The sequence below is a fragment of the Amblyomma mixtum genome, chromosome 9 (assembly GCF_055824585.1).
Source record: "Amblyomma mixtum isolate Tamu chromosome 9, ASM5582458v1, whole genome shotgun sequence".
Lineage (NCBI taxonomy): Eukaryota > Metazoa > Arthropoda > Arachnida > Ixodida > Ixodidae > Amblyomma > Amblyomma mixtum.
This window is the reverse complement of record NC_143020.1, coordinates 25,191,883-25,212,652: the sequence shown is the minus strand read 5'-3', so window position 1 is coordinate 25,212,652 and position 20,770 is coordinate 25,191,883. Positions and strand designations below refer to the sequence as shown.

At 43.8% G+C, this 20,770-nt stretch overlaps 1 protein-coding gene across 2 annotated transcripts; it reads right to left on the bottom strand.

The window, feature by feature from the left end:
• Positions 1–642: 642 nt before the first annotated feature.
• On the bottom strand, positions 643–20,319 carry LOC149328539 (TNF receptor-associated factor 6-like). 2 transcript variants are annotated; one of them, XM_089560782.1, is made up of 7 exons: positions 20,122–20,315; positions 15,534–15,781; positions 12,349–12,459; positions 7,674–7,829; positions 4,506–4,676; positions 4,127–4,291; positions 643–968 (listed from the first exon to the last, which is right to left on the bottom strand). In XM_089560782.1, exons 2-7 carry the CDS (start codon positions 15,756–15,758, stop codon positions 957–959), a joined length of 840 nt encoding a protein of 279 aa, XP_089416908.1. In that variant the 5' UTR covers positions 15,759–15,781; positions 20,122–20,315; the 3' UTR covers positions 643–956. The 2 variants fall into 2 exon arrangements, with proteins under 2 accessions (XP_089416908.1, XP_089416909.1); XM_089560783.1 differs by lacking the exon at positions 7,674–7,829 and having other exon boundaries at positions 20,122–20,319.
• Positions 20,320–20,770: the final 451 nt, after the last annotated feature.

The following is a 20,770-nucleotide window of genomic DNA, read 5'->3' as shown; positions in this document are numbered from 1 at the left end:
TTGCTCTTTCTTTCATAGAAGGATTTACGCATTATTTTTTTTTCATGCCCGTAATATATATATCATCACGTATTCGTCATCCTCACACAGTTGTGATCCCTGTTTTTGAAAGAAACGCGCTTTTGAATTCTTAAGTTACGACCACCACTTAGTTTAACCCCGTTTAACCCTTTACAGAATGCAATTAATACATATAGCCCTTGAAAACATTCATCACCATGCAATCGGTCGTTAAGAATCAGGCGTATGATTATATTCTTGACCATATTTTTTGTAAAGTATTGATTTTTTTTGCGGTGTTTTAACTCATCCACTGTTTACGGCACTGTGTACTCTGGGGGCACTTCAATAAGAAGAATGTTTCCAGGTGTCTATACATCTCAAAACATAAGTTTCGTCTGGCATTTAGCATTTTGATTTGAGAAAGCAAGAATGAAGCAGGCGTTATTTCTGGACATTCTCGCAATACCTCTCATTAGAAATAATCTTTTTGTTATAAATGCTTAGAGCAGCATAAAACTGATTAGGATACCTGCAGCCTCCTCTTGTCCTCAGAGCACGGTACGCCGAGGTCAGCGTTGCGCTTCTGAAAATAAGAAAGGCACCCCTGAAGCAAAAGTTCTTTATTCCTGGTTTGTCGTTTATGGGGGTTTAATGTCCCAAAGCGACTGAGGCTATGAGGGACGCCGTGGTGAAGGCTTCCGGAAATATCGACCATGAGGGGTTCGTTAACGTGCGCTCACATCGCACAATGCACTGGCATCTAGAACTTTACCTCCATCGAAATTCGGCCGCCTCCGCCGGGATCGAGCCCGCGCCTTTCGGGTCAGGAGCAGAGCGCCATAACCACTGAGCCACCGCGGCGGGTTTTCTTTATTACTGCTTCCCTGTTCCCTCTCTCTCGTTTGCTTTGCGCTAGGTGACGGAGTATGGTTTAAGAAGGCCATCGCAGAATCCTAGGCAGGTGCCTGAAAGATATGAAGGAAGAAAATATAATTTCTAATTGATTTCCCAACAAGCGACAAAACGTGGGAGAAGCTAGGAAATAAGAGCAACGCAGAGCTAAAGTAGTAAGCAAGAAAGCTCGGCAATTTGAGCTTTATGGCAAAATCCAGCTAATGGAAGTTCCTGAAAATATACAGAAAAATGAAATATCTAAATGTCTAGAAGTCTCAAAATATGCATGCAGATGTGCGACCATTAATCCGCCATTTTCTTTCTGGAAAAAATCATAACAAAAGGAGCGGGAAAGAAGGCAAATGACGAAGGCACAGCATATACCATGAGCGCCAATGTCCGACTGAAGGAATCACACAACAGCAAGGCGAACGAGACCTGAGCCGATGGACGAGCGCATACACCAAAGCTGAGCAAGCAGCAGAATTCAAGAAAGAAAAGAAAAATAAGCGGATGGGGAGGGGGGGGGGGACGCCGACATGAAAAGAAAAAAGGCTATTACGAATCTAGGAATGTCAGTTCACGTTTGGATAAGAATACAAAAGGCTCGCCAACACACTCATCATGCAAGATAGCAATCTGTGTAGCTTCAACGATTTTGCGGGTTAGTTTGTCTCTCCTTCTGGCAACGACAGAGCATTAATCAAGAAAAGGTACGTCCCCGCGATCCTTGCCATGCAAAGTAAGATTACTGCCCGTTGATGACTTCATTTTGATGTTATGTTCATGAAGCCTTTCGGTGAGGCACCTACCAGATTGACCTACCTACTGCTCAAGACAAGACAGCGGGATGCTGTACACGATGCCTTCTGTGCATTTAACAAATAACAAAAACTTTCTGGTGGCGCGTGTTCCACTGCGGCTTTTGGGGACGTTGTTTGGCGGGCAGGGTACTTTTGCATACGGCACTTAATTTATGTAAGACTGAAAATACCCCACCAAGATTTGCCTTCTTTCCTATTTTCTTTAGATTGTGCGAAATAATATGGATATAAGGGATGATAGTTGACTTGCTTTGCGTTTTATCTGTAACCTTTCCTTCTCTCTGAACTTTCTTTTCGAGCTAGCTTTAAGCTACTGCAACACTAATATCATTAGGACGCCCTGCTTCGTGGAACCTTCTAAGTTTCTCTTGAAAGCTGAAGCGGCAAAGGTGGGGGCATGACTTTTCGAGGGAATTTTCTCATTTCAAAGGTTAATAATTCCTCGTTTCAAGAGTTTAGAATGATCTGAATTATATGCCCGAAGGAGTTTCTTAGCGCGAGGAAAATAGGACCAACTAACGTGGTTGTCCATGAAGTTAAGACGGATATTGAGAAACCGGATCTCTGAGTCAGAGGGCATTTAACTAGTCAATATTAACGGGAAAAACTACCTTTGTACAATGGCAAAAATGTGCGATGTGACTTGCTCAAGGAGCGAGGGTGTACAGTCAGTAAGGGAGGGAAAATCATCACCACATCTTGTGAAAACACACTTGTGAAAAGTTGGCACATGAACATAGGATGGAACTTACGGAGTGGCCAAGCCAATCTGCTAACACTAATTGGGGCTGAAGATCTTTGAATAGTCCTCGCGCGTTGTCCCAGGGACAAAACTCCATATCCGGCAAAACGACATTCGGTCAGCAGATGAAAGAGTGGGGAAACAGTTCACATTTCATTGACGGCTTCCTGGACTTCATACCTCGACGCTGCTAAGTAGTTACCGACGCAGAAGGTTTTCGTGCTATGTATTGACGGCATTTTTGTTTAAACTAAAAAGGCGCTCAAGAAGCACATGCCTCAGTGTGTAATAAAAGACATATTGCGGATACCGTCACTCCGTGCAGCAAGCCCTTGAATATATTTTCTATGGGGAGAAAATACGGCCTAATATGATGATAAATACTGGTCGAAATTGTGTAAAAAGCCTAATTTTTTTCGCAAAGATATATTAGGCACAATTTTGCATGGTAAAATTACTTCAAACACTAAAACTTCATTCCGTTCTCTATTCTGCACACTGCACTTTGTGTAGCACTGCTCTGTCATTGGGATTAGCTCTCATTTACGCCAATATGGTTTTGCTTAGAATACGTTCACGTTATCGCGAACACCGGTTGCGTGGCTATTTCACTAACAAAAATAATGAAATACAGTGTATATATGTCATTCATATTCATGACCACTTCGCTTGGAGTGACAGGAATTGCTGACTTTATAATGGCAGTATTAACCAGCTATATCAGGCTAACGACTTCGGGAGAGGGCATGCTGTGACCTTATTACAGCGTTGATGTCCAACCCGACTGAAGCATTTTCTTCATATTTCGTCGAAACAGCGATATGAGCTCATGTTACCAGTTAATGTTTGCTGATTATTTGCATACGCTGTGAAAACGAAGTGCGAAGACACACACTGAGTCTGTGAGTGCGCTTTCTTGTTGAGAATAGCGAAGAGTGTACCTCTGATAATACCCAACAAACCCCAGAAAAGAGCAGATGTCTTTGTTTGTCTGAGGCGTTGGAAAGCCAGCTATGGGCTTAATTTTTAGTTCTGAAGGCTGCCGCGTTCCTCGTCCTACAATGTGTCCAAGGTAGGTCACTTAGGAACAACAAAAGCTAAATTTCTCAGCCTTCAGTGTAAGGCCAGCGTCCCGCAACCTGGCGAACACGCTCCTAAGGTGCACTATATGCACCTTCCAGCTGTCAGAAAATATCGCTGCATCGTCTAAGTCTCATAGCATCAAGAGAAGTGACCAGGGCTTAAGAAGTAACAATAACGAAAATTCTAGAAGAACTCTCGCTCTTTTTGCTTCCTTAAACGGACTTGCGTAGCGGAACGTAGTGGCCATATCGAACTGCTGGAGTTTTTATATTATACTACAGTTTTCATACTTAGAGGAGTGCCGAATTCCGCCCTTTATTTAGTCCACAAACAAATAAGCCTAGCTGTGAACAAAAGCTGCGTCGTTCAGGGCAAACTGCTCAGTTTATGAAATATTTCTGTACTCTCCACAGTTACCTTGACACGAGATCTGAAAACTTCATCGCGATGAGTCAAACAACATATATAGGCTCTCACTACTAAGAAACTTTGCTCATACATTCCGGAATTTTGAAAGGAGAAAACATTTATCAGGAAAGAATACATAATGCTTTTCTTGTGCTTCAAAATTGCATCTTACCTCGGGTGTTTCATTCACACTTGGAATGGTAGAACTGCTTGGCAGGTGTTTGCTCTTCTTCTGGCACAATTCCTCATGCTTGCATATATTTTTCTTCTTAACCCTTCGTTCACAAAAGTGGCATTTCATAATGTGGTCTTCCTCGCCAGTGTTGATAAAAACTGGCTGTCGAAAAAAAAGAATGCATAAAAGTATTATAGTTCTGGCGCGTCAAATCCAATACTATCATAGTCTAGTCATTCAGTTTTTTTGGCGGCTGCAGTTTCCAGACGTTTATCCGCAATTTTCAGGTGGCAACTCATCAGGCACGATTTATTACGACAACAAATCTGCAACTTCAGAAGTGAATGCTAATAAAAGCGATAAAATATAACGTTACCTGAGTGCGGTCAGCAGCTTTTAAATTGTCGCTTTTGTTTTCGGGGACAGTTTGTTGAGATTCGCTTTGAGAGACAATCCCCCGGTATGTTTCAGTACCACTCGTTTTCACCAATGCTGCGACCTGTTCCCGGATAGCCCCAGGGTTCTCATTGCAAACCCTTTCGTGCTCCTGGAAAACAAAAAATAGATCAGGTCACGTGTATAAAATAATGGGAATAGTTCCTGAAGGGCTGTGAAATCGCTGCGTTTGGATGGCAAACTTAGCTGCACTGCGACTTACTTAGAGGTTATATCTCCTCTGCTTGTTCTAAGATAGTGGCGGCTGTAACGTGAGTACGCGAAAATCATGTCGTAATGCGTTTCCAAATCATATTGTTATTCGCAGTGCTTTTTTTTTGGCAGTATATTGCGCTCGAAAACTGCTACGTTGATACTAGTGCTTAAATGAATGCCACAAAAATCAACAAAAAAACCTACAGAAAACATAGGCAATCCATCTCGCAACTAGACTGTCTGCCTTGTTGTAGGAAGCACAAAAAAGCACAGTGGCATCACGATTCTTTCGAAGCGCGGGCATAAATGAGGCCAATAGTTCTTTCTCGTAGGAACTGCTGCTGAAGATAAAGACATGTTGTGGTAAAGTATGCTCCTGGAAGAGGGATTTAATGTGCTGCAGCCGTACGCTAACTTTGCTCAATACTGTAGGGGGGGGAGGGGGAGGGGAGGGGGGGGGTTGCACGCAATTTGACGCCTAGAGTCTTTAATGTGAACTGACAACGCAAAGCACTTGGGTGGTTTTACCTCTCGGTTTCAATAAATGGGGTCCATCGTGTCCGTGATCGAAAAGCACGACGTTCAGCACTTCAACACGGAGCTTAGCCGACACACCACAGCGCTGTGTGAGGATTCAGACCGACACATCATACAAAGCAGAAGAAGCCACTTCAAGGAGAGATTTTTCATTCTCTTTCGCATTGTTTGCACTTAGAAACAAAGGCGTCCGCAGAACTTTTCCTAGGGGGGGAGCACCCGATGTCCGCGGATGGGGGACACGGTAGGTTTGTAGTTGCTTTCTACTAGGGCATAAATAATATCCGTAATTCCAGGAGGAGGGGGGGGGGGGGGGGCAACCGCCCCTTCCTCTTTCCCCCCTTTCCGGACGCCCATGCTTAGAAATCACAGTCTCTAGGAACAGAGAAGTCAGTGCTCTGGTTATAAGCTGAGGATACATGTTGCTAGCAAGGGATATAGAACAACGACCCTAAAGAACGACTCTTGTTTTTCTCCAGGAATCCAGAAATTCATTGCTGAACAGCAAATTAAGAAGACACATGAAGCTGAAGCTAAACAGTGAAGTCGTTGGCTGATGACCATGCGGATCTACTAAAAAAAAACATTGCTTGAAAATTATGCTTTAACCGCCACAGAGGCAACCGATATAGTTTGATCGAACAGAATTTACTTCAATTTTCAGAAAATTATCAGGAGACATTAGATGCCTGAATTGAAACTCTTTCTTGAAGGCGAGCTAAGTGTATCATGATTGTAGGCCCGAATAGGCACCACGCACGGTTATTAATTTTTTCAAGGTTTCTTATTTTTCAAAGTCACTCCGAACGCATGCTTCGCAGGCAGCGCCTTGCAGAGACGGTTCGTTACGGGATTTTTCTAGCGCCTGCGCATGCCGGCATCGAGTTTATGCACCCATGATACTGCAACACCCTCTTTAAAGTCCAGATTGCGCTCCCCTACCAATTTATTCTGTTTCGCCCCCCAGTATGTTGTGCGTGGTCGTCGAGTTTTCATATACGTTCGTCGAGGGCTGCATAAGTGGTTCCACTAACAACCGATAACCTTATTTTTGAAAGGAAAAATTCAGGGGGGCACTTTGCTCACCTAAAGTGCGGCGAGGCGAAAGCCTTTAGCGCGGTGTTGCTTCTTGTGTCACTGATGTGTGGTTAAGATGTTAATTAAGTACACAATTCTTTGTGGATTTTAGATACTGGAGACACTGGAGGAGGTTTGGGAGGCATACGTCTGATTAGACGCCTTTCTGCAAACACTCTCTAGCGTCCTAGACAAGGAGAACTACATATGCGTTGGCAGGAAGTAGCGTAACCGTTCGCAGGCTCGGCGGCGGAACTGAAGGATGGTGGTTCGAATCCCATCCAGCACAAAGATTTTTTTCTGGTCTGACTAGAAAAACCGTTACACCTCTGCTGACAACATTCTGGTGACAACCTTCTGTCGACAACGATTAGGCATTAAAGGCTCTCGCCTTAATACGAAGGTTTGTTCTCCTATGGACCAAAAACATTTCATAGGAAGTAGCCTATGTACAACCATTGGGTAGCTATTTCTGGCGCAGCTACCTTAGTGTCACAAAATTGCAGAACTAAATGTATAGATAATTTTCGACTACCCCTCGTGCATTTAGTAGATGCTCTTAATTGAAGAATTTTGCATGCCTAATATTCATGCTGTCCAGCGCCTAGTCAAGCTATTCATGTAATTAACGTTCTCATGAAACCTTTTGAAAATGGCAAGATTATAAATTGAGGCAGAGTAACAACGGATATAAAAACTTTAAGCAAGACATAACTGCTGGAATACATACCATGGAAATGTAAAGAAGACAGACCGATAGACGCGCACAGGCACTATTTACATGTCCTGTTTTTTGCTTTCTTTATCGCGTTTCGTCTGTCACCTCGTTGACTACAATGAGTTGAAGTGCCGACAGTCTAAATTAAAAGCTAGAGACCGCTTCATCACCGTCATCGCCAGCCTGACTACGCCCACTGCAGGGCAAAGGCCTCTTCCATGTCCCTCCAATTAACCCTGTTCTTTGCCAGTTGCAGCCACCGTATCCCCGCAAACTTCTTAATCTCATCCGACCGCCAACTTTCTGCCGACCCCTGTTAAGGCTGCCTTCTGTTGTGAACACAAAAAAAAATGGCTTCGATGGTTATCGATGTTTAGTTTTTTTGTTTTGTGACGACGGAATGAGGCTTGTCATACGAAAAAAAAAAGAACGACTTTCAAAGCGGAAGATAAAAACAAACGTTTTCACAGAACTGATTTCTGGAATTCGAGACAGAACCGTATATTGCCGGGAATACATTTTTTCCTTTTGTTCTGTGAAGGACTAGGGAAACTTTCTTACCTCCAGTCTGTGTCGAGGCACTGCTACTACGCAGTAGCGGCACTGCAGGATCTGCTGCGCACAGGACTGGGTGTGCTGTACCCAATTCCGACCTTTAACGTTACCTTTGCAGGTGGGGCACAAAATATTCGTTTGCTCACATTCCAAGTAGTGTCTCTGTAAAATTACACGAGTTCCCGGTAATTTATACTGCATTGTAGGTGCAGCAAAGCGAAACAAAATATTCTGTTTGCGTAAATGCGTGGCCCATCAAACATTCCAGCACACTTTACGTAGTGAATAACTCGGTCATTTTTGCAATCACATGCAATGGCTTCAGCCTCAAAGAAGTGCTCAAAAACAATGCACGGCCAAATTTCCTCCTATCAACATGTGAAGAGTAGAGACAAGTTCTACCCGTTGTCCGCGATTTTATAGTATTTACCCTTGTTTACGAACAATGCAGAACTATTCACAATGCAAGACAGAATAAAAAAGCACGAAACAGCTGGGAAGAAACCACGAAATGCTGGCTGTGATAAAACAATGAAACCACACCGGAAATTAGTTGCACACTGGTGCTATGATGAATTACTTTACAAGAACACTCGTGTAGACGTTCAAAAATAAAAGTTGAAACAAACAAAAAGTAGCAACCAAATGGAGACATAAATCTTTCAGGATTGCAGTGTAGTGACAGGTGTACCAAAGATATTGCGACTGTACAGAAACAACTGGAACAGCTACTGACTTGCACCACAGATTTGTTTCCGCATTTAAGCACATATTCTCTTGCCTCATTAGACGCATTGAAGAATGCGAGCGGCCATTGTGTTTATTTAACGTCATGAGCGACCTTTAAAATTAAAATTAACCACTTTCCTTTCGTATTTAACGTGCACTGACATCGCAGAGCACACGGATGTCTTTTCCATTTCGCCTCCATAGAAACGCGGCTACTAAGGTCGGGTACGCCGGCTCAGAAGACGAGCGCCTTAGCCAATGAGCCACCGCGGCGGGTCGGTTTTTGAGGCTTATGTTCGAAATTCGTGCCATGGTATGGTCAATCGAGCAAGCTGCTTGACGTCATAGGGGGAGTCCAGGGTCCTTTTCTTTATAGGAACCACGGGCTGACCAGGGGGTTCTGACGGGGCATCAAGTCAAGCTCTCCCCACTGGTTTCTTCTTCCCATTCTCTTATTCTTTCCTTCTCGCACTTTAACTGTTTCATTGTCCCCCAACGCTTCTCAACCTCGGAAGCGTCGCTGAATGGCCGGACTCTAAAATTTTGATGCGGTTGGAAGAAGTTTGGTAAAAGGACATGGCACAGCACTTACACTTATACTTTTTACTAAAAAAAAAACATTCTCTAGTCGCATCCGCGTTAATTTTTGGCCACTATTCTAAAGCATCAGCACTAAGTATGGTGTCCTTCTTACACTATTTAGGGCAGGCCTCGTTATTTTCAAAGTACTGTAGAGTTTTTCTCGGTATTCGAGGTATACCTGCGAACGCCGCTATTAATATTACAAGTAGCCTTTTTTTAGCTAAAGGTATGGCTGCGACATAGTTTGGTAGTGTTTTTCATTTATTCACTTGCACAATAATCTACTCTGCCTTGGCGGATTCAACTAAACATTTGATGAATGCAATACAAAATCCCAGTAGGGATGGCACAAATATGCATAATCATCAAAATAAATACATCAGCACGCTGGCGTCGGTAAAACGAGCGCAACAAATAAAATTGAACAATATACACAATGCAGTATCTAAAATATATACTAAAACCGATACTCTCGCAAGTTGGGCTTTCCGCTCGGTAGTCGCTATCGAAAAAAGCAAAAACGAAAAGCGTGTATTTATGCGAAAAATGTTGTTAAGCTACTATCGTGGTAATTCTAATGCGTTCTATTTCGTTGTTCAATTTTAGTGGCGAGTCTAACGCGACACCGAACTATTTGTACTTAAGCGGCCATCAATACATATTTCAATCATGTCAGCTAGTAACCTGGTTAACTATATATTCCCATTCTTAAGTTTCTAGTTTGGCATAAAGGCCAACTGTTGCAATGAAATATTTGTACCTGGCCATGAGTAATAACCATAGCGATGTTTAGAATTTCAAGTATGTGGTTACCCTTTATGGTGCTGACAACAGTGCCCAACTGTTCACGTAATTTAATGGTGCACGTCCCACGTGACCTTCTTTTCCCCATTTTGTCATAGCAACGAGGAGCGATGAGCACCTAAGCACGGTTGGGACACAGAAGGTCACGACACAAGTGCCCTATAATGACGCAATTTTAAAGATATTTCCTTGTGAGCACCTCAAACACACGATTTTCGACTTCCGCAAGAAAGTCTGGCCTGCACTGCCCAAAGAAGTGTCGAAGCATGGATGAAATCATTTTAAGCGCCTTAAGGTGTACAGCCCAGCCTATCAAGTACAGCTTGCAAGTTTGATACGTGACTTCCCATACATTAACGATAAGTGTACCGGGTGTTTCAGCGAACAGTTTCACAAATTTTCAAAAATACGCATTTTAGGGCAAAATTATGGCTTTTGTGGTATGGTATTTCCAGGCCTGGCGGACACCAGGAAACTGGTGAATCTTCTTAACTAGGAAGCTGGTTAACTAATTTCGAATAATTACCTTTTCAAAGGTTAGACTTAGGCGCCTGGTTGCAATTAAAGATCTGTAGCCGGTCGTTAGTAATAGCCACATCAGTTTTTAGAATTTCAAAAACACGATTACCTTTGGTGCTGTGGCTCGACAAAATTTGGCTTTTTCGACTAGCTACGTGCACTAGAGGGGTTCTTTTCGTGCTTGCTTTTAAAAGCGTATGTATTTTCGCACGATGCAGCAAAACTTTGTCGAGCAGCAGCGGCGAGGGTAATTGGGTTTTCTAAATTCTAAAAACTGATATGGCAATTACTAACCACCGGCTACAAATCTCTCATTGGAACTAGGCGCATAGCTCTACTATTTAAAAAGTTAATTAATAAAAATAAGTTAACCAGCTTACTAGCTAAGACGATTCACCGGTTTTCTGGTGTCCACCAACACCGGATATACTATGCCGCAAAAACCATATTTTTACCCCAAAAAGCCTATTCCTGAAAATTTTTGAATGTGCTCGCAGAAACACCCGGTATATTCAGAAGTATTTTGTTCCTAGTAGAAAGTTTAAATCTGGGAAATGCACGAATTCGGCCACATAAACCATTTGAGAAGAGTCTTCAGCATTTTCAGCGCTTTTCCTTTGTTGCTGTGATTAAAACGTTCTGAGCATGCCCAAACCGGGGCACAGGAGAGACCGGCACATGACTAAATGCACAGCTAATAAAACGTTGCCTGCCTATGCAGAAATTTAAAGCAGCAGTCAGATTCGTTGCCATTGCACAGTTCAAAGCTAACAGAGTGAATTTACGCTGACTACAACCATGCAATCATTGAACGGGCAGTCGCGCCTTCCCCTCTTCCTTGTGCCACGTCGGTCCTTCGCGCACTACGCTTTCAATCAAAAAATCACTGCCTTCTCTTTGTTACATTCCTTTGCAAAACAGAAACGTTCTTTTAAGGTGAGAGCCTTTAATGGCTCATGCTGTCATCCGTTAACAACGCGTGTCACACGCATGCGTTAAATTCGGGAACTAAAAAGAAAGAAGAAAACCAATGGTTGCTTCAGATAGAGGAGGAAAAAATGAACCTACAAACCAAGTTTGATGACTTTAGATAAATTAGTTACTTAATTACAGAAAAAAACGACGGCATTTCGTCGAAATGCCCCGGACGTCGATATAGTCATGGGAACGGTGTGACGTCACACCCACCGGAAGTCGTCACGGCATAGTGAAAATTGTCACAGATTGATCCGAAAAACGTCGGATTTCTTTCAAATTTGATGAAAAATGGGTAATTAAGCATAATTAACAGTTAAGATCCTTGAAATATGTATAATTTGGGTACCAATATAGCCACGGGAACAATGTGACGTCCCATTCACAGGAAGTCGTCACGGCATAGTCTCCTCAGCTTTCGCCTCTCAACATTTTAGTTGCCAAAGTGTCCTGGCAATTTTTTTCGATCCGACGGTCCGCCATCCCGAATGAACAAAAAAATCACTTTCATTGACTGCTGAATTTATTTTTTGAGGAGAAAAATAATTTTGAAGTGTTGCACGCGTGCTTTTGTGCGCACACCTTCTCCTTTCTTATCCATCTGTTCATAAAACGTTTTTGAATTCCTGGCAAGCATTTCTGTGAGTTTTACCTCAGCAAGTCAGAAACAGATGACACAGAAGTACTTTTGTCCCTATCGACTACGCGCATTTCAACACAGACAGCATTAAGACGTTTTGGCGGGCTAGTTGGTTAAGCATCTTGAAAAAACAGCGCGAACGAAGACGAGCACAAAAGACAAGAAAATGCTGTGTCGTCCATTTTCTTCTCTTTTGTGCTCGTCTTCGTTCGCGCTGTTTATTCAAGAAACAGACAGCATAGCAAGTGGCCCAAGCATCTGTTCCATCAGTAACAGAGTTGTGCCTGTAATTTCATATTTGATAGCTTCACTGCGATTCAGTAAGCTGCAGCAACATCTCTCTCAAACCGCGGCTAAGTATTTAAGTGTACGTGTTTCATTGTGTGTAAACTACAGAACATCACGTGCCTCCAAGAACAGAACATGACGTACCTCCAAGTCCTTCAGGCAGCAGTACTTAGAGCACGCATCGTCATCACCATTGTTCGGGCAGAAAACTAGTCTTTCCAGCACGAAGGTAATTACCTCGAAAGAAGGCATCATCTGCGAAATAGACAAGATTTCAAATGGTAAAAATCACAAACCCCGCGCATTTTAAATTCCTATCATCCCACAGTAACAAAAGCGCTCTTGCCTGTCACTTCAAATCTTACAGCCACTGCCGTACCCAAGTGCAAGGATTCTGCCATTATGCTTTAAAAAAATAGAAACACGAACTATTCTTCATTTCATGACTAATTGTTCCAAACCTGCTTTGCCCTGGAGGGCAGTAAAGCTGAGGATACTTAGTAGCTAACAAATATGTAACACAGATTTCCTAAACTGATTCTATAGTAAAAGGTATTAGTAAATAAAATTCGAACAATATTCTGCAGCAGGTGGTTCCATTCTGTGTCCCACCTCTTCTGTTCTCGCAGCTTACATGCGAGAACAGCGGCGGCGGCAATAGCCGCTTCTTTTTTGTCCTTGTCTGGCTCATAAACAGCTACATTTCAATTTATAGCTGCCATTTTATATTAGAATGGCGGAGTCAATGAACTTAAGCTAAAATTCTGTCCTCCTGTAGGTCTAGAACCAAGAGGTTCGTTACATGGTACTATCGGCGCGGGGTTTCCTTTTGCTTATTTGTATAAAATTGTCCTGAATTTGTCCCTCTTGGCTCATGACATAACTTTTGGCTTCCAGCCAAGGTTTTCTGACCGCACCCAAATTACTTACATCGTATCACGACTCCGAACTATTATTTTTGGATGTACGGCACTGTGTTCGCGATGACGCGTTCTGAAGATTTACCGCTATGAGACCGAACCATGCAGTGGTAACTTCAGGTAACTTCGTGCTGCGGTAACCCTGCAGCGGTAACTTGATGCGGCGATAATTGCCTCCTGAGCAAATTGTAGTAAATTGTCTCAAACAAAAAAAGAAAGAAAGGTGTTGGTTCCGCTACGTCACTTTTCGTGGAACGCTACCATTACGTAATTTAAGCACGTAGTCAGCCCTACTTGGTGCGATCCCTAAGCAACCATTGCGTTATTGGTAGTGGCACTGAGAGCATGCACTCTGCTACATGAACCGGAGCCCTACAAGGTAAGTAGTAAAACAAGGTTTGATTTGGTTTAGGGAGGTTAGCATTCTAAAGCGACTCAGGCTATGAGGGACGCCGTAGTGAAGGGCTTTGGAAATTTCGACCACCTGGGGTCCTTTAACGTTCGCCGACCTCGCACAGTACATGGGCCTGTAGAATACCGCCTCTATCGAAATGCGACTGCCGCGGCCAGGATCGAACCCACGTCTTTCGGGTCAGCACCCGAGCGCCGTAACCACTGAGCCACCGCGGCAGCGTAAAAGAAGGACTACATGTTTTAACATGTGCAAAACATGGTCAGAAAGCTTATTTCTTTCCTCCCCGTGAGGAAACAGGCGATTTCAGCGTGACCTAGCTAAAACGTTTGTTACCCATATACTCAACCAGACTGGTTTATTGCACTCTGTCATAGATTAGCTAAACAGGCATCTTTTTAATGACAGAAAAAAAAGATATAAATTCGTCCGAAGAAAAAAAATCTTTCATTCGGTAACTTCTGCCAACTCTCACATAATGCACTAAAAAAATCAGTACGTTCAGTTAGGAAATAGGGGAATAACAAATAAGTAACATAACTTTTATGCCCTAATATTTCAGGATTTAGTATATAAAGTGACAAAACACTTCATATTGAACTTTGTCGCCGAAAAATAGACATACCTGGCGCAAATCACCTTGTACTACTCCGCAGGGCAGTGCAAATATCTATTGCAGGTATTCTTGAAAAAAAAAAGCAATGTGGACGGATGGTTTAGGGTGGTCACGGTTTCGGTGTTCGGATCCACTGCGCACCGATGGAACTTGATGTTGGGTACATACAAAACACAGCGCGATACACGAGCGTTGATCGGCAGCGGCGATGGCGTAGTGGTGTAAAACAGTGGCTGGCTAAGCTCATCTGTTCGCACTGCCGCTGGTTCGAAGGCAACTAGAAACCATAAAGTTGCATTCAATTACTTCAGGTCACATTTAGCAAGTCTAGGGCGAAATCGCTTAATGAGGGTCTTTGTTCTGCCACACTAAAACGGCAGCGCCATTTCTAAGCACAACAGCACATATCCACCCAACGGATGCAAACAAGGCGACGGGTATTTGCTGTAGCGGCTACCTGGAAGCAGGAAGTGAACTGGTTCTCTCTTCAACATGTTGCCTTAATTTATTATTTTCGTTCTTGAAACACGCTAGTAGTTCAGCTTTGTAGCAAAATTGAAACGCCACACATATATACATGCTTGTCAAGAACATTATAACCCTTTAGTATATTCCAGTCTGCACAACATTGTTAATAGAATGTTCCTTGCCGTAGCGGCCACGATCATTCTATGGAATGTACACCCCTGGACCACTAACCAGTACAGTGCACTCAATGCCATAATAATTAACTAGACGTAGACTGCTCCAGACTCTGAATATGTGCTTCTTATTTAAGTACACTCATTATTTGTGAAACGGAAAATCTGACTTGGAGGGCGACGTCGCCAGTCTTGTGTGGATCAATTTAGCAGCTAGAGTTAAAATATAAGTACAGTTTTTAGTAGTCCTAAGCGTTAATATGGCATTCGCCACCACATCGCTTGTACCAGGCGCTAGAGGACGGCGCTGAACTAGGCGTAATAAGTGAGAGAGGACCGTATCCACCTGGCTTCAAATATTTATTTGTATTGTGCTGCCTATGAAACGCAGTGGTTAGCTATTAGTCAATACTGTGCCCAGGTAGATAGCAGTAATTCTAGATATGTCAGAAGATGATTTAAGTAGTCGCTGCTGAGTGCCAGGTGAACTGTAAGTGCTTTAGTGCGTTCGACTAATCTTAATAAATAACGTTTTCTTCCTTTCCTGAGCTTGTCCCTAAACTGCTTAACCACCAGAAACTGCTGTCATCGTTCGTAACTTTTCTCCTCTGACGGGAAAGTGGGAAAGTATTCTACGAAATTAATTTTTCTGTCATATCCTCAAGTAAAAAAATTCACTGTTTTTCACAATCAGAAGTATTTGCTCATGCAAATCTCTTTCAACGAGGCGATAAGGATACCTCATCAACAGACACTTCCTTGTTTTCATGTCTGCAGTGTATTTTCTTCACTTCACTTGATCCGAAGATGCATACGCTGCAAAAAGCGTGGGAAGAAGGATCCTCGAACATATCCTTGGATAGCATCCCACATTTCGAGCAGAGCATTCTCAGGGGAAGCTTGTCTATGAAATTGAGCGTAACTGGTCCGCCCGGCAGGTCTCTGTATATCACCACTCTCTTCATTTTTAAGTTCCAAAATATCCGCTCTGGAAAAAAAAAGAGAGCCTAATAAAGAAAAACCTGCACGTATTCCCGGTTACTGAGTGCCTGTTCCACACTTCTACAAACTGGTAGACATGTAAAAGATTAATTTCAATGTCAGAATTTTGTAGTTAGGAGCAATATTAAATTTAAATATTATGAAAGGCAAATGTTTAAAGTTAGGCATTTTGCATTACTGTCGGAAATCAAACCTGACGATTAGGCCCCGCAAACGGTAATGCTAATCGCGAGAGGAATACAAAGTTGCTTTAAGAATACTTACGCTAGGAACACTACTAGAGGAAGACACTGAGTTAATAGTTTGCAGTATTTCGACATTCCTAACAGTAGAACACCAAGAATTCGCTGCATGAATACTCTTCCTCTAAAGGTGTGGAAACCTCTCAGGGTTATTATGAAATATTTTGTATGTATTAATTTTACTTTATCACCACATAAACTAGTTCCAGTCAACATCGTTAACCTTACCGTTCAAATTGTGTTCTGAGTGGTTTAGTGTGCTTAGCGGCCCAAAATTTTCAGTGGGCTATGAATGCAAAATCGCAACTTCGCATGTTGTTACAGACTAACTCATGCAGGTGAAGTTTCCTTGAGCAGTATTTTAGAGGAGTATAGTTTAAAATCACGACCTATATGCACAAAGAAGAAATTAGATAACAAATCAAACGTATAAACACTTCTACTACAAGCCTGATATTTTTCTGGAACCAGTTGCAGTAGAACTCATAAATCAAAATTGTAAAAAGCAGAGTAATTACTACTAATAAATTCAGTTGCGCATGAACGCGAAAATCGCTTGTGATTGTTGTATAGGATTGCACAAGAAGCCAAAGAAAAAATAACAATCACAAATATAAAGCAAAAGCAAAAGCTTTCTCTGAAAGCTTTTTGAGTTCCTCTGTACTGGCGGCAGTTAGTAAAAAGCACCGTGTGAGAGTACTACTCGGAAGATATGCTGATGACTGAAAATGCCAAGCGATCACTAGTGCGGGCAAGTGGAGTGGTGACTTTTGGAGGACGGTCTTGTGCGATTAAACATAGAGCGCCCCACCTAAGACCTAAGACAATGCCACAGGCGGGGATCCAATTACACTGTTATGGGGGGATGCCAGGCACGCGTTATTCAAACGCGAACCGGCGACGAGGCTGCTAGGCAGTTCCCATTTTGGTAACACGACGGAGGTCTGTAAGTAGAAGACGCGAAGATTGGGCTAGTTGGTGTAGATTTATAGTGGTACAACAGCGCAAAGACACAAAGATCAAGAACGAGACAAATCACACAACCAACACTGAACTTACAACTGACTTTTATTAGGAAGAAGCAAATCATAATATACACACACGAAAAAACAGCAATGTCAATGTCAACGCACTCCTAGTGCTTGTAAAAGGTAAAACCGCTTGATGACATGCTTTTTCCTAATAAAAAATCAGTTGTAAGTTCAGCGCTTGTTTGTGTGTCTTGTCTCTTTTTTGGTCTGTGTGTGTTTGCGCTGTTGAACCACCATTATGAGTTTGTAATAGCCGCTCGCTAACGGGAACTGCACAACCGCTTCTGTGGATTGCTTGTTCGCCGGCAATACCCGAATTTGCACACAAATTCCCGTCTTGCCTGCTTCTTCCACTCTGTTAAACTGTTCGACCGTCCCTGGCGGTTTCTGAAACACAATGAATAAGTTGATACGACATTATATTGATACGACGGTGTAATAATACCATTGTGTTTATATCACCGGTTATGCTAGCTCATTAAAACAGCAATCAAGCGCTATCTCTCTAGTTCCCTGAGGCTGTGTGAAGAGGGCCGCTTTTTAACGTATCTGTGCCAAAGACAGCGATCGGTCGCATCCCCGTTCCTAATCACAAAGTGGGAATGGCCCTGCAATCCTTGTCGTCGGTGTTTTGGTGATACAGCAGCGCGGCCTATTGTAATTTCCCGGTTTATTCGGGCGCCGCTTGCTGTAATCTTTCTCTCGTAATCACTGCAGGAAGGTGTGATAAACAGATCATTTTCAGGTGCGCGTTCGCATAATAACTTTTTCCCATAAGGCGCAGTTGTGAGAACCGTCGGCGCTGCTCAGAGCGCTGTACAGTCGCTGTACGGAACACCGGAGAGCCGGAATGGCAACGCGTGGCGCTGCGGGTGGCGAAGAGGCTGATTACGAGAGTGCCGGGCTGTTCTCATTCTACAGTATTAGGGGGGTTCAGCGGACTGCCACGGACCAGCAAAATTACCGGCTAAAAGCAACGCTATCATCTATTGTTCTCATCGAGTTCCTCTTGACAAACCATCGCTGACATAAAAAAAATCAGTAATAAAAAGAAGCCATCTTTGCTCATCATATCCGAGCCAAAATTAATGCCGCATGCGCAGTCACGTAGAGTCGGCACTTCTACGCTCGGGCAGTGCACGCTTGATAAAGCTTACATCTTGCCGTCCCCCCCCCCCCCCCCCCCCTTTCTAGGCTGCTAACATAGAAACGGCCCGGTAGGCAGGTCTGCGAACCGCAGCGCCGCGTGGTGAGATATACCAATTCTGATTGCCAGTGATCTGTGCTAATTTTCTCTGCTCGCGACTGTACTTCGCGAGCGTTCCTCTTTCTGAACGATTGTAGTTCACCTAATACAAATGGTCTGTGAAAAAAAAAACAAGCACGATGGCATTGAGAGTTCTTGCACGTTGAAAATAGGATCACGTGCCGGAAGATGATGCGGTGAAGCATTTTTGAGACCTGGCAAGACCCCTCAAGTTCCATCTTTATTGGAACAGTAGTAAACTAACTGAATTGAATAATATTGGTGCGTTGCTTACGCACTAACGTTATTACTGGTGTATGGTGAATCCATGCATACGTCATAATACGCAGACATTGCAGGTTACAGACGCTTCGGAGTAGCTGATTCACCGTCGGAACCATGCTAGGGGCTCGCAGAGTGCTCATTGTCTCTTGCAATGCCACGCCATGATGTAAGAATAGCGGACAGGGAACACAAAGGACGGAAAGTAAACGACGCAGACAAGCGCTTGTCTGCGTCGTTTACTTTCCGTCCCTTGTGTTCCCTGTGCGCTATTTTTACATCATGAACGTTATCCAACTTGCCCAACTTTCCGCTTTGCTTAATGCCACGCCACTAGTTTTTGCTGGTCCGCCGTTGCATTCTAGACGCAGCCAGCGGAGGGGGTTCCTGACAACCACACTTGAAGGCAAAAAACTCTGCCTCTACCGTAACCGAGAGTAGAGTAAGCATGGAATGTTTACGGGCATAATGCGAAGCGCACGCGGACACGACGAGACGCAGGCCTGACAAGAATGTATATGCAGCGCGTTCGAAACTGTCCGAAGTGCGTAGAGGCGAAAGCGTTTTCAGCACCACTTTGCGTATGTGACACTGGTGATGTTACCACTGGATTACGTCACACATAATTCATGACGAAATAATGACAAATTACTGATTAGTGTGTAATGACTGATTAATGACTAAATACTAATAAACTACTAATTAATGACGCTTAAGCTTCGCCTTTAGGAGTGGAACGCGACAGCGTGTTGTAGCGCTGCCAGGAAGTCCGCGGAACGCCACCACCAGTTCGGCGTGATGCCTCGTCCTTTGAACGCGATGCTTTTTGAGGAAAGGAAATTACGCAGTAATTCTCTGCCATCTCGGTGGACACCCGAGCCGCACCTTACAGGAAGGTAGGAACGCCACCACCCGTTCGGCGCGATGCCTTGCCCTTTGAACGCAGCGCTTATCCCCCGGGCCCCTGTGCGCCTGCGCGGCTTTGCTTCGATGCGCGAAGCCCCTAAGAGATCACGTATGACAACGAAGTGTATCGTGGCATTTATGTGCTTTTTGCACGCGTTATTACAAATCGGAAATTATAATTCCGTGCATTATCAAACGCACAGCGACTGATATCTTGATAAACATTGAGAAGGCACTGGCAGCAGTTATTTTTTGTGACTCCTTTGGAGACCAACCGGCGCTTGCATGCCGGTCGCGTAGGAGGGCTTACAGAGTCTCGTTAAATCTCGTTAAGTCTCGTACGGTGCCCGGATGTTCTCGTTTCAGAGCCCGGATGATGGCTCTCGGTCTCGGCGTGACGTCACCACACTGCCGACAACGGGGGCTAAAAGCATTTCATGCTTAAAAATGAACGAAGTTTTGTCCCTGGCTCTCTCTCTCTCTCTCTCTCTCTCTCTCGTGTGCCGCGTGACAACCGTCGCTCATGTCCAAACATTATGCGCTGGTCAAATATCTCGCATGCGATTTCATACACCGCCATCCTCAGCAGGGTATTAATAACAGAATATAAATTACTAACCTTTTTTACTACCTCGGCAGAGATTTTTCTTTTCGGCAAAGACGTAGATTCTCGTAGATCATTCCATGACGTTCAAGCGTGGAGACATGCAATAGCTCTTACTTTGTTCCTACCAAAACCACGAACCAGAGTAGTAGCTCTGCCGCTCCAAGCAAACACACCAAGGCGGATATGCGAGGCTTGAAATCAGCGCTGCGATAGTAGCCATAACAACGACGCGTTGCTCGCAGCGCTGAAGCAATACGGGCGGGCTCCTGCTCTGAAAATGTCACTGTTTTGCGAAGCCGCCTCGCAACCGAAGTTTGCTCTCCTCTCCGCCTCCGTTGTTTCTCTCTGCTCGCTTTCTTTGTTCTCCGCCGAGCTTCGGGGCGCGGGTCGCTCGAAAGAGAGACTCCTGAAAGTGTAGTGCGTAGTTGTGGTCGCTGCGTCGTCAGTGTGGGCTTGAGACGGCCATGACTTGGCAGTGGAGTGTCATAAGCCAGCTTTTGTGTTTCACGCTGCAAGTCGCGTACACTCCTTTTCAGTTTCTCAAGTGAGCATTTCATCTATTCATCTGCTTACGCCAAGCGAAACAGCGTTCACGCACGCTTTGTTGAAAAGTAAGCTCCGTAGAAGGAAGTGGGCTGAGACCGTGCACCTTTGGTGTCAT

Coding starts and splice junctions, on each gene's coding strand:
- LOC149328539 (XM_089560782.1), bottom strand. CDS start 15,758: ATGAAGAGAGTGGTGATATACAGAGACCTGCCGGGCGGACCAGTTACG. Junction 12,460..15,533: donor AGGAAGTGTCTGTTGATGAG/GTATCCTTATCG, acceptor TCTATTTCGCAG/ATGATGCCTTCTTTCGAGGT. Junction 7,830..12,348: donor GCTGCCTGAAGGACTTGGAG/GTACGTCATGTT, acceptor GTAATTTTACAG/AGACACTACTTGGAATGTGA.